Genomic DNA, 13473 nt, shown 5'->3' on the forward strand with positions numbered 1-13473 from the left:
TTGTCAGTTGCTGGTGAGTCTGGATACAGAGTTGGAGATGTAGCCACTTTGTGCTGGGAAACCATGGATGTCTGAAGAGAAATTAAAGAAGAGAGCACAGATGTGAATGCTGCCAAAGGGATGAGAACCCGCAGGCCCAGAGGTGAGAGGACAGAGGCCCCATTGACAGTCCCAGTTCTCCTGAGGCCCAGACATTCTTGAATTTCCATCTCTAGGGTCCCTTGTAATATGCTCACCCCTTTCTTTGAACTAGCTCGCGTGGGTCTCTGTTCCACGTAACCTAGAACAAGGACCTCAGCCCCAAGGAGGATGCTGAGGTTCCCCCACTGTGTGAGCTCCCTCAGGCCTCTTCTCCCCGTTTCCTCTCACCCCAGCCCTATCTCAGCTTAGGGAAGAGAAGGAGCTCTCGGTACGGTCACACCTTTTATTCACTGTCAGTGAAAAAAAAAAAAAAAATACACCACACAGCACAGGGTTGAACACTGAGGACATTCACTGCAGGCACAGCCTGGAGCAGCACATCTGAAGGGGACAGGGGGCCACGCTGGAGAAGGAGTTGGGAGGCCCCCCTTCTGCCACCCAGCCCCCGTTGCTTCTCCAGGCCTCCACCCTCCTGCAGCCTCCACCAAAGCAGGAAGGGCCATACACCCTGGAGGTCCAGTCCTGCCCCCAACACTCTGGCAAAGGTAAAAGAAAACGCTGAAAAGTTCAGGAAAAAAATTCCATATTTTTCTGAGACTTTTCAATTGCATATTTGAATTATTTTTTTTTCAAAACGGATGAATAAAATATGTAAGAAATGTATTCATGCCCCCACAGTGATCTCTAAAGTCAGCACAAAGCCTCACCAGGGTGGATCTTCAGGAAATATTTGTTGCTTTAGTAAATTTTTGTGTAAAAATATTTAGTGTCAGCTTTCTACCCTGCCCAGCTTCTTCTCTTCTTCTCTCTCTTTCCCTTCTCTCCCCTCTCCTCCTTCTCTCTCTTTGCAGCAGGATGAATTTCTACCTCTAGGGACTCTGCCATTATCAGGAAAAGATTCAATGCCTTTGCTTATGGGCTTCCTGTTCCTTAACTTCTGATTTAAACGTAAGTCATATAATCTTGAGTACAGCTCAGAAGACTAGAGTGGCAATCTGAAGTTGCCCTTGGTGGTGACTTTTAGAGATAAGAAATAAGGGTCCCCCTTCAATTAGCCCAAAAGGATGAATAAAGACAGAATACAGTTAGAAGGCAGATTTGGGGACCTTGTAATTCACAGAGTTGCTGCAAGAAGAGACAGAACTTCAAAAGAAAGTTTGGATATTTCAGCATTTTAACTGTCTGTATAGTTTTGTGTCTAGGCGAGTCATATTTCAGTCTCTGCTAACCCGGTGCTCTGTGGCAAGTCCCTCTTAGCTGGGGCAGGGATCGGAGGCCTGCCTCTCTTCTCAAGGCAGGGCCGGTGCTCTACCACAGGAATTCCTAAGCACACAGTCCCTGGGGACATCCAGGAGCAAGTGGGAGCAAGGTCTGGCCCGCCTGTGGCCCTTCCCATCAGCAAGATGGTGGTCCCAGCTCCCAGCCTGGCATTATGTGTTCACACTGCTGAGATGTCTGAGAATCTTTGGCCTGACCATCAAATATCACCCATGGGTATATGTCCAGAAGCTTGGAGTGATCAAACATGCCGTCATGGGTAGGACTTGCCCACCATCTAGGAAAAAACAAAACAGTTCTCTCAGGGAAGAGGATAATAAAGACAGTGAAAGATGCTTTCTGGGTTGAGTCAGAGGTCTCCTAGGACAGCACTGACCTGTTAGCAGAGCTGCCCAGAAACAGAAAATAAGACCCTTGATAATGTGGGGACTTCAATCAAGCTCCTATTTCTTTATGGAAGACCACAGCCTCAGAAACTTCTTAGCAGGAAGCTTGTAAAAGACCAAAACCAACTTAGCTTGTCCTACAGTCAATCTCTGTGCAACTCAGAGTCAGAGGAATGAGCAGGGAAGACACTCTGAAGGGAAGAAACCCTTGTGGAGCCCTGGGTTCGAGTCTCGGCACTGTGCCACCTCCTGACTGTGATCTTGCACAGGGAACTCTACTCTGTGCCTCAGTTTCCACATCTGGAGAAATGGAATGAAAATTCCTATTTCCCTAGGTTGTGAGGATAGAATGAGAGGGGTCCATGCAAGCCTTCGAAAGCCATGAAGTTCTGTGTGATTGTGAGTTAGGTTAGAGTCAACGTTGGGGGGACAGGAACCCCACTTTGTAAAAGCCTTCTATTGGAAGTCTCAGCTGAGCTGGGCTGTTGAGTCCCTATGTACCTCTGGTGTTGACTGACTGCACAAGACACACTTAATGGCCAGCTCCTGAGAGCAATGAAACATCCCTTGAGACATTACTGGATAAAAACTTGCTGCTTACTGCCCAAGGATGTGAATTCCCCAGTCTTACCATGTGGCTGGTCATTGGCAGGATAAAAAGAGGGTGGCAACCCAGCAGACTTGCCACCCCTAAGGGCAGCAAGAAGGAAAGTCTAATAGAATTTGAGACCACAGGTCAGCATCCCCAAGAGTTTCCACCTGCAGAGAGGGAGGACAGGTGAGCACTCAAAAGTAAGAGGTATGCTGCATCTCTTTCCTGAAGATACAACCCCACGCCCCCCAACCCAGCAATCATTCCCAGCTCCCACCCTGGGCTGACAGCACCTGTGTACTAGACTATTTTCACCAGCAGTTCAAGAGAAAATCCACTGTCACTGCACATTGAAGTTAATTTCTGATTACAAGCACAGGAGAAAGTAAAGTGAAAGACTTGATGAAGAAGCAAGATTAATTTTCTGGCATTCAAAGCATGCAGCTGTATAGCTCATGGATCCAAAATTGGAAAGCAGACATTGGAAAGCAAAGCCAGTGCACTTGGAAGATGATGAACTACCTGGTGGACTTAGGATTTGGGGTTAGAAAAAGCCTTTCAATGGAGCATGCCCAGCACATTTTTAGGCATTTGGTCCATACATGCAGCCTGGCAGCCAAAACAGCGGCCGGCTGGTCCTCGTCTTCTAGCTCCGTCTGCTTCTGTAGCGGTGAAAGAATAAGCCCGTTCTTAAACTAGACCAAATCCAGATGTGGGAACTACACTTGTCTCACTCTTGGCAAACCTTGTGTTCTCTGTTTCTGAAGTCAGCACCTAACCAGAATAAGTGCACAACAGAGACGTGCTCACTGAATTGAAAAAGATCATTAAAAAGGAAGCAGCAGAAACTGCTGACTGTGACAGCTCAGGACTTAGCCTGATAAGAAAAAGTGTCATCTGGTAAGTTGGGTGATATTGTCTCTCTTTTTTCTCAGTTCTTTTTTCCCCCTGAAAATTAGCATTTTCTGTATTCATTTAATCATTTTACAAGAAACCAAGTAATATAAAGTATGTTTTAATATCCTCAACTAATAAAGTGATTTTAGCTCTTTTAAAGGGTCCTAAAAATATAAGTATTACATAAATTTCAATTTTTCTTAAAATTCCCCCTGACATGGTTCCTAGACTTCCAAACACTTTTCATTTCATCCTTCTGCAGCTCTGTGTGGAGCTGAGCAGAAAGATTTAATAGTTCCTCTCAAACTAACCAGCCTCACCGCACCCTCTGCTCACCTGTGCTCAACATCCCTGTCTGAGACCCTGACCACTAACTACCCTACGAGCTGCCGGAGGGCACAGAATGAGTCTTGTAAACTGCCATAGCCTTAGCACCTAGAGGTGCCTGGCGCTGAACAGGTGCTCAATAAATGTTAGCTGAAGAAAGGACTGAATGAACACTCCAAAGGCTGGGGCCAGAGGGGCCAGGTAGAGTCGTGGGGGCAGGACACAGACCACCTTTAAGGGATCTGGGTCCTCAGCAAAGGACAGACCCAATTTGGCCCTTTAACCGGGGTCTGTGGGACCACATCCTATAAAGCACAATCCCAGGAAGAACAGAATTTCAAAGCAGAACCCAGCCCCCCTCCTTCACCCTGCACCTTGATGCAAAAACCAACTCCCCTATGCCCAGTGGATGTTGATTCTGGGCCAAGACTGGGGCTGGGGCTAGACCACAGGATACCTGAGGATCTGTCTCTATTCCAGAGTTAGGTGGTCCCTCAAGGATCTTGATTGAGGGGAGCAAGGACTTGGGCAGAGGGGTGGGTAGGCCAGAGAGTGAGGCTGGAGTCCCCCTCCCCCTGGGGAAGGGCCAACCAGAGGTCACTGGGTTGGGAGGTGGCCACGCCCCTCCTGGCCAGGGGCCCTGCCCCTCACCAGCCTCTACTTCTGCATGTCACACTGCAGCAGCAGCACAATAGACGGGTCACTCTTGGCCGCCTCCTTGAACTCCTCCAGTGTAATCTGGTCGTCCTTATCCTGGTCCATCTTCTTGAAGATCTTGTCCACACGCTGCTGGGGCGTGAGCCCATCCTGGTTCATGCGCATCATGATCACGGTGCCCACCATCTTGTAGATAGCCTGGTGGGGCAAGGAGGGAGGTGTGAACACTCACAATGGGAAGGGAGGGTTGGGGGTGAACGAAAGGGCCTGGGGGTGGGCGTGGAGAACACTGGGAGATGTGAGGATACTGGAAGGTGACAAATGGTCATTGAGACTGGAGGTTTAATGAGCATCTCACACCAAACATGTCTACTACCCAACTCTTCACCTCCAACCTGCTCGGGCCCCAGCATGCCCTGTCTCAGTGAACAGCAAATTCATTCTTCTAGATGTTCAGACCAAAAACCTTGATGCCATTCTCGACTCTCCTTTTCTCACACCCATATCCAATGTCTCAGCAAATCTTGTCAGCCTTAATTTTGTAATAGGTCCAATAACCAGCCACTGCCTGCTACCTCCATTGCTCCATGGTTGTTGCCTCCATCCCCTCCTGACCGGCCTACAGTGGAAGTCTCCAAACTGGTCTCCCTACTTCTGCTGCCCTCCCACCCCCTAGTCCACACAGAGAATGGAGAGAGCCCTTAAGGGCCTCCCATCTCACTCAGAAGAAAGTCAAGTCTCTACCCCAGACTATGATGCTAAGAGATGGACTCCTGGCTACCTATCTGACCCCCTTCCTACCACTGTCCCCTTGCTGACTTCTCTCCCACCACCCTGGCCTCCTGGCCACTCCTTGAACACTGAAAACACAGTCTAACCTCAGGGTCTTTGCATTTATTGTTCACTCTTCCCCCATGCACAGGTCACTCTTCCCCCAGACACCTACATGGTTAGCTCCCTCACCTTATCCAGGTCGCTGCTCACCTTTCACCTTACACAAAATTGCTTTTCCTCCATCGCTCTCTCCCCTCACTTTGCTTTACTTACCTTCTTCATAACACTTACTGCCTGACACAGCACAAGTTTTGTTGTCGTTAAATTTTCTCACTAGAAGGAATGTCCCATGAAACCAAGAACTTTGAACAGTGCCTGGCACGTGGCAGGCACTGAGTATACATTTGTTGAAATAATAATGAGTTAAGAACTTAGACTCTGGAGTCAGACTCCTTAGACTGGAATCATGAACTGCCATTTGATTCATCTCCTCATCTGTAAAATGGGATTTCTAACAGTACCTACCCCCTGGAGTTGTTGGGTAAAGCACTATAGCACAAGACCTGTCCCACACTGAGCGCCCAACCAATGCTACCCACTGGATCCTGGGAGGAGGGAGGAGGGGAGTGGTGGGGTGTCCCGAGGTGGCTCCCGAGGCCTGAGTGGAGGGTGGCTGGAGAGGGCGGTGCCAGAGAAGGGCCCCCTCAGCGAAGATAGGTAGCGCGTCACCCCAGCACACCCCGGTCTCTGGGATCCGCCCCAGCGCACCTCGATGATCTCCAGCATCTCGAGGCGCGTGATGCGCCCGTCACCGTCCAGGTCGTACATCTCAAAGGCCCAGTTGAGTTTCTGCTCGAAGGTGCCGCGGGAGGTGACCGAAAGGGCGCAGATGAACTCCCGGAAGTCGATGGTGCCGTCGCCGTTCTTGTCGAAGGTGCGGAAAGCGTGCTGCGCAAACTTGGAGGCGTCGCCGTAGGGGAAGAACTGAGACGGGGACACTGGAGTTGCGGCACTGCAACAGCCTCGCAGAGTGCCTGGCCCCGCCCCCGCCCGCCGGCCCGCCCCCCGGGGTGCCTGGCTCCGCCTACCTTGATGTAGAGCTGCTGGAACTCCTCCAGGTTGAGGATGCCGCTGGGGCAGTCCCTCAGGAAGCCCTTGTACCACTGCTTCAGCTCCTGCTCACTGAACTCGGTGTTTTGAACCAGGTCGTCCAGCACCTCTGGGGCCAGCTTGCTGTTGGTCTTCCCCATGGCAGGGCCTGAGGGGACAGGGAGCTCCCTCAGTTTGGCCCAGGGCAAGGCCCTCACCTCAGCAGCCTTCCCCCAGGTCTCTGTAGGACAAGGCTCCCTTTCTCCACCACAGCGCCCTCCCATAATAAACTCCCCATCCCCACAGTCAGGACCCCTCCTTCCATAGCAGGGTGGGTCCCCCTCCTCTCACCACCACCCTGGACAACCCCCAACTCCTACAGCTGGGCTGTGTCCTTTCACCACACCTCTTCCCATAGGAGCTCCTACCTCCCCCCCCACCCCTTCCCCTACACACAACTGGGCTGGGGGCTTCCCCTCATTACAGGGCCTCCTCTGTCTACAGAAGGCCCCGCCCCTCTCCTCACAGCAGGGTTCCTCCCCTGGAAACCAGGATCTCTAGCCTTCCAGGTCTCAGCACTCTTCCTTCTCACTGACCAGTCTGCATGCTACAATCTTCATCCTCTCCTCTCCTCTTTACACCTTCCATAGCTCCCTACACCCGTAGAAGAGAGTCTTAATCCTCCCCTTGCTATTCAGAGCTTTCCGCACTCAGCCCCTACCCACCTCTGCAGGCTCCTCTCCTGCCAGGCAGGTTCCTCACATGCTCCCCCTGCATGTCTCCCAAGTTCTTCCTCAAGGCCTTCCAGGCCACTCCAGCAAGAAACTTCTCTCCCTCCTTCCTCTGTACAAATAGAAGTCCTAGCTGGTAGCACTGATGACGCTGATTGCCTTCTCCTTTTCATTCGTTCATTCATTCCCTGAGCATTTTTTTTTTGTGGTACGCGGACCTCTCACTGTTGTGGCCTCTCCCGTTGCGGAGCACAGGCTCCAGACGCGCAAGCTCAGCGGCCATGGCTCACGGGCCTAGCCGCTCGGCGGCATGTGGGATCTTCCCGGACCGGGGCACGAATCCGTGTCCCCTGCCTTGGCAGGCAGACTCTCAACCACTGCGCCATCAGGGAAGCCCAATTCCCTGAGCATTTATTGAGGTTGACTGTGTGCTAGGCCCTGTGCCAGTGATGGGGATAAAGTCGACATGAGCCAACCTTCACTAACTCATAATTGGGTCAAAGAGGTAGACAGCTGACTGTAAAGGGCCTTCAATCCATGCCAAGGAGTTTGGCCTTTACCCGTGGGGAACAGAAGCTCCTGGGGTTTTAAAGCAAGTGTTAAGAGGACCACATTCGTTCCACAAACACTTATAGATTGCTTACGACATGGTGCTGGGGACCCAGAGAGAAGGAATGTGTTTTAGGATTTTTCCTTTGGCTACAGTGTGCAAGATGACCTGGGTGCGGGAAGGAGGGAGAGCAGAGAGGTCCTGCTGCAGAGTTCAGGTGAGAGACAATGACACTAGGGTAGGGGTGGTGGAGGGATGTGGATGGACTGAGAGATGTTAGGAGGGGGCCTTAGCAGGACTTGGGGACTGACTGGATGCGGGGGTGAGAGGGACAGAGGAATTGCGGCCAATGCTCAAATCTGGGGCTGAATAGATAGAGGTGGTGTTGCTGAGAAACAGGTTTGGGGAGAATGAAGAGTCAGTCCCCAGTGCGAACATGAGCCCCTCAAGTAGCCTGTGCCCAAGGCATTTTTTGCAGAGGAAGGTACAGGCCCTCCCATGAAGCCTGGCTAGAGTGAGGCCCCCACCAGACCCAGAAGGCTGAGTGGACATTCAGGAATGTCCCACTAGAGCCCCAGTTTCCCAGGACATGGCCTGGGAGGTGAATTTGACCTGCCTGGAGTCTCTTTGGAGGGGTGCCAGACTCCAACTGCAGGGTAGCTTGTCATGAAGACACTCCGGAAAAGGAAGCCCTCAGGCTGGCAGAAGGAATTCTACTTCCACAGCCCAGTGCCTGCCAGTGTGGCTTCTAGTCCTTACTGCTGGGAGTGCCCTAGGTAACTAGATATGAGATGGGTCATGTCCATGCCCCTTCCCTTGCTATGTGACCTCAGTGAGTTACAGGATAGCTCTGGGCCTCAGAGTCCTCTACTGGGCCATGAGGCAGATCAAGGAGCAGTAAGGGTAGCAACATCCTCTCCCACTTACCAACCCCAGAGAATGAGGACTCCTATATGCTCCCAGAAGAAGGCGGGGAGGTGGAGGTGTGACATCTTCAGGAACCTAGAACTGTGGGGTCCAAAACGGCTGCCCTGGGGCCAGAGTCAAGGGTACATGTGGAACACGCATGGGCAGGAGGAGGCAGGCTCCATCCTCAGCTGCCCCCTCCTCCAGCCCAAAGCACACTGAGGGCTCGGGGTATAGTCAAGAAAGCTCAAGAACCCAGGGGTGGAAGCACCTGACGGGGAAGGCAGAGCCTCTCCCTCTGCTCCTGTGGGATGTGCCTGAGTGTCTGCGTAAAGGGCTGGGAGTGGGTGGGAGCACATCAGCGTATGAGACTGCAAATCTGCCAGAGTGCACACGTGTGTGTGTGTGTGCGCGTGTGTGTGTGTGAGATGGCATCTGTGTGACTCTCACTTCCTGCCCCTTTTCTCCGCCTTCCCTGCGCTGCCTTCCTACCATTTTCTGTCTCCTGGGGCCATACCTGTTCTCAGTGCCCATTTGATCCCAGGCCCACCAAGGACTATGACTCCTCCTTCATCTCTCTTCATTCCTTCTAGTGCTCTTAGGTCAGCAGGCCAAAGCTGGTGATGCCCTTTAAGATCATCCCCTCATTTTAGTGAAAACTGGAACCCAGAGAGAGGAGAAAACTGGCTGAGTTACACCCAGGCTGAATCCATGCCACCTGCCTGGACCACCCTCTCCAGATCATGGCTACTCTTGTCTAGTACAGACTCCTACCTGCCTTCCAGGAAAACCATAGCTCTGATCTCCCCCTTGGCCTCAGTGGGACCATCTTGGTGGCTCCAGGCCACAGTATCTGATACCCAAGAAATACCGACCCTTTGGGGTGGCGCACCAGCGCCTCTGACTCAGCACGTCTACAACCAGACTCACCCTCAACCCGTGATGGTCCTTCTCTCTCCATTGCCCTTCCTTCCTTCCCTCCCTCATCCCAGTGGGGAAATGTGATCATAGTTACCCTTAGTTTCCCCTCTCCCTTTTCCCTAGGTTCAACTTGCTACCAAGTCCTATTGTTACTTCTTTTGAAATGTTCCTGGAACCTTCACCATGTCCTCTCTCCCCACATAGTCAGGGCCAGGGGCACAGCCAAGGGGGCTGAAACCCAGCTGGTGCACTGCTTGCCAAGCCATCTTGTGGGCTCAACTGCCTCGGAGGGGGTGCGTTTCCTTCTCATTCCTCTGTTCCACGAGAATGTCTTTTCTAGTTTTGCCCAGAAGTACAATATAGACTAGGGGTGGCCATGCCCAGGGGCTCCTGAAACTCCAGAATCCGCTAGAATCTGGTGTCAAGGTGTGTCCACCTGTCTTGCCTCACCTCCCACTGCTCCCCTCACAATTGCATACTTTCAAGTTAGTCTTCTCACAGCCAGAACCCACTTCAACTATTGCTTAGCTGTTTCCATCTTCCTTAATATCCTCTCTTCTCTTCGGGGTGGATGCAGCTATAATCAGCCTTCAGGCCTGACTGAAGCCCACTTCCTTATGATCAGCCTCTCCCAGCCTGGAGAGTTGACAGTCAGCAGCGTGAACTTGGCATTCTGGGCATGAGGAGAACCTGTGAGCCCATGGAGTTGAGCCCCACAGGTGCGTAGACTTCAGAGCTCTCTGACCCTCACCTGCTGCTCTAGAATTCCACAATGGAGCCTGACTTGCGAGAGATTTTTGCGTTACACTCTCGTCTGAGCCAGAAAAAGTTCTCCAGGACTTTTGCTCCATGGCAAAGAGCTTATTCCCTCCCGATATAACCCAGTCTGTTTGGGAGCAGCTTGGACAGTGAGGAAAGTACTTCTCCCCTTGTTCCTACTTGCCCTCTTGTAGCTGCCCCACACAGGTTGCCACTCTGCCCTCTGTGGCAACACAGAACTGCTCTGCAGAGACCTAAAGGCCACATCTGGAACACTGAGATGTTCGGTGAATGTCCCTTTGTGGATTATATCAAAGGGCAGAACCCCCTTCTTTCTCCTTGGAATGGCGTCAGGCTGTTTTGTTTATCTGTGTTCTCCTGCCATTGTTCCCACTTAGAGACAATGGAACCCAGACCCTAGGAAAGGAAGAGTTCACCCAAAGTCAAGTAGAACCCATCAGCAGAAAGGCGAAGGCCAGAACCCACTGGGGGCATGTTCTGTTGGAGCTGTGGCCTGGCTGCATGTGGGAGGGCTCCTCTTGAGAGCTGCCCTCCAGCTGTGAAGGAGCTGGCACTGCCCCATACACAAAGCCGCTGCCCTTCTGGGCTCAGAGGCTTGTTTCAGAGCGCAGGACCCAGGGTTGTGGGCTCCAAATGCGGAGATGGCAGGGAGGGTGGGAGGGGCTGAGGGAGGCAATAATCCCACACCCTCACCCAGCTTCAGAGGAGCTGGTGCTGAGACTGTTGCCATGGTGACAACAGCTCCCTGGTCAGGAGATTTTTCTCTTTCCTCTCCTCCCTTTGCTCTTCTCCAAGCAGTGGCCATGGCAGCAAAAGCCAGGTCTTCTCCCTCTCCTTATTAGTGAGACACAGGGAATGATAAACAAAAGGTGGGCCCTGTTGAGCACCTCCACCTTGGAGCTGCCCATGCCATGTGGGCTGATGGTCTAGGAGGGACTCCGAACTGCTGAGGAGGAGCCTGGGCCTGGAGAGTATGTGGGAAGGGGTTGGCCCGTACCCAGGCCTGGGTAAGAAGCAATGTCCTTTTGGTGACGACTAAAGCCTCCTCTCTGAAATGTCCTAATGGTTCAGGGTAAGAGAGAAAGGGTCCTGTTCTCTCATAATCAACCACAGAACCAGAGTGCGTCAGTGTTGGAAGGCTGTCCAATATCATCTCATCAAGTCCACTCTCTGTCCTGCCCACCCTGCCCCTGTTCCCCATCTCACGAAGGATCAGAGAGGGAAGTGACTTGGCCAAAGTCAAACAGCAACTGAGGCAAAGGCAAGATTTGAACCCAGCTCTTCTGCCCTCCAGGTTCAGGCTGCCTTAGGGAAGGAGCAATACAGTCCACACGGATGAGACACAGGAAGATAGGAGAGAGGGAGTGGCTGGGAGCAACAAGGCCAGAGAGGGTACGAATTAGAAAGATATTTGAGAGGTGGAATGAGAAAACTTGGTGCTTTGGCCGTGAGAAGTCAGGGGAACGGAGGAGGTTGGGACCTTGGCAGTGGTGACTGACAGGTATGGATGGTCTGCTGGGGAATGGTGTCCCTGATTTATCTTGAAGCCAGGTGAAAGAGGCCAAACATGGGGCCTCTGCCTTGCACTGAGACCATGGGCAGGGGGGCCTGTTGAGAGAGGGTCACAAGGAGGAGAACCGGGTGGTGAGCCTCTTCCCACCCCCAGGTATGCTGTGAGCTCTGTCACCTTGAGGGGTGGAGGTGGGGACAGTCTGAGGGGACAGTGTGAAGTGGGAGTGGGCTCTCTTTGGAGGTGGAGGCTGTCTTTTGGGGCAGGGACATTACGATGTGAAGTGCAGTGAGCTGCCGGTGGGGCCGGGTAGGGTGTGGGTAGGGGCTATCTGTGGAGGTGGGAGGTTGCCATGGGGCTGAGCGGACTACCCACCTGCAAAGGAGGAAGGGTGATGGGTTCCTCTCTAGCACCGGCAACACCACACCCCCGTGTATGTGTGCGTGTGACTGTGTATTGGGGGCCAGAGCTGTGGTTGCTCGGGGGGTAAGGAGGCAACTCTGCCTCCTTCCCTGGGACTTGTGGGGCGTGGACTGGAGTGGGGGGGTCCCCTGGCCAGGGGCGAGCCCTCCACATGCTGCCGCCTATGCTGGAACCAGGGGTCAGGGAGATGAATCAGAGGGGGCAGGAGACGAGGGAATGGGAATGAAGAGTGGAGGGGGAAGGGACAAGGGCCTCCACCCGGCCCTGCCCACGTTACCTGAGGCCGTTCGCCGGGTCGCTGGATGACTCTGAGCCTCGGCGGGCCGCGGAGACTGAGACTGGCTCGCGGGCCGACGGCCAGGTTCCCCAAGGTCCGCGCCCGAGTCGCCTCCCAGCTCTTGTATCACTATGTGTCTCTCAGAGGCGACACGATTTGCATAAGCCCCGCCTCATCCCGGGCAGATTGGGCGTTGATTGGGTCGGCTGAGGCGGAGTGGCAGGCGGGGTTTCAGGTGGGGACCTGGTGCCCAGTGAGGCCCGGCTGCAGGAGAGCGCTCCGCCCGCCCGCCCTGAGCGTCCCAGAGTAGCGAGGAAAGAGCAGAGAGCTGTACCCCCATCTGTACCCCGTCCTGAGGCTCAGACCCCGAGCCATCGTCTGAGGTTAAAAGTGTCCACAATTGAATTGGATTCGCAAAAACAACCGCATGGTTGCTATGGAAACGGAAAAGCCAAAGCTGAGTCTCTAAGCCTTTCCTTCTTGGGCCCCAGCGGGGGTGGGGATGGAAAAGTGGATGAGTCACAAGATGTGTCCCCCCCCACCCCATATCCCACCCAAAATCGGAGGAGGGCAACGAGGAGCTGAGTTGGGGAGGGAAGAGATGAGGTAGTCAGCAGCCCACGCCTTCGCATCATCCCCTCCCCCAACACATCCACTCCCCTCAAGCCATGGCGGGTGGGCGAGGATGGCAAAGTACCCAGCCTCTACCTAGCCCCATGCTAGCCGTGGGCCCCTCACAGCCTCTAATTCCGATCCGTCCCTTCCTTATTTCTCACGGAGTCCCAGAGGCCTCCCGGAATCTCCCCCGGAAGGATCTGCCTACCTCATGAACCCCTCCATTCCCCACCCTCCCGTCTTCCCGTCCCGTAGACGAAGCCTGTCCCCAGCCGCCAGTCTCCGGCCTCGGATGTTGACACAAGCCAGAGGCGGTTTACACTGAGTGGGTCTGGAAGGTTTCAGGGCCCTGGGAACACCGCCTCCCCGCACTTGGGGGTCTCCCCAAAGCCGGGCCCGGCAGCCCCAGCTGCAGTGGCAGCTGAGAGCTCCTGACCCAAGGCAATGAGAAGGAATCGTTTTACTCCAAACTGGGGGCGAAAGGGGAGCAGATAGCCTCGGGTTGGGCCACGTGCGGGGGAGGCACTTCTAGCCATCTGACAAAAGTAGGGCGGGGCATCTGGGGATTGGTTGAATCTGAGCCCGGATGTTGAAGAGCTTGGGGGGGGGGGGGTGGAGG

The 13473-nt window shown here is 53.6% G+C and overlaps 1 protein-coding gene across 1 annotated transcript; it reads right to left on the minus strand.

Annotated features, from left to right (window-relative positions):
* Positions 1 to 304: 304 nt before the first annotated feature.
* On the minus strand, positions 305 to 12369 carry HPCAL4 (hippocalcin like 4). Its single transcript, XM_079922651.1, has 4 exons — positions 12240 to 12369; positions 6141 to 6310; positions 5821 to 6036; positions 305 to 4476 (listed from the first exon to the last, which is right to left on the minus strand). Exons 2-4 carry the CDS (start codon positions 6300 to 6302, stop codon positions 4279 to 4281), a joined length of 576 nt encoding a protein of 191 aa, XP_079778777.1. The 5' UTR covers positions 6303 to 6310; positions 12240 to 12369; the 3' UTR covers positions 305 to 4278.
* Positions 12370 to 13473: the final 1104 nt, after the last annotated feature.

Source organism: Stenella coeruleoalba, assembly GCF_951394435.1.
Source record: "Stenella coeruleoalba genome assembly, chromosome: 1".
In the NCBI taxonomy this organism is placed as follows: Eukaryota; Metazoa; Chordata; class Mammalia; order Artiodactyla; family Delphinidae; genus Stenella; species Stenella coeruleoalba.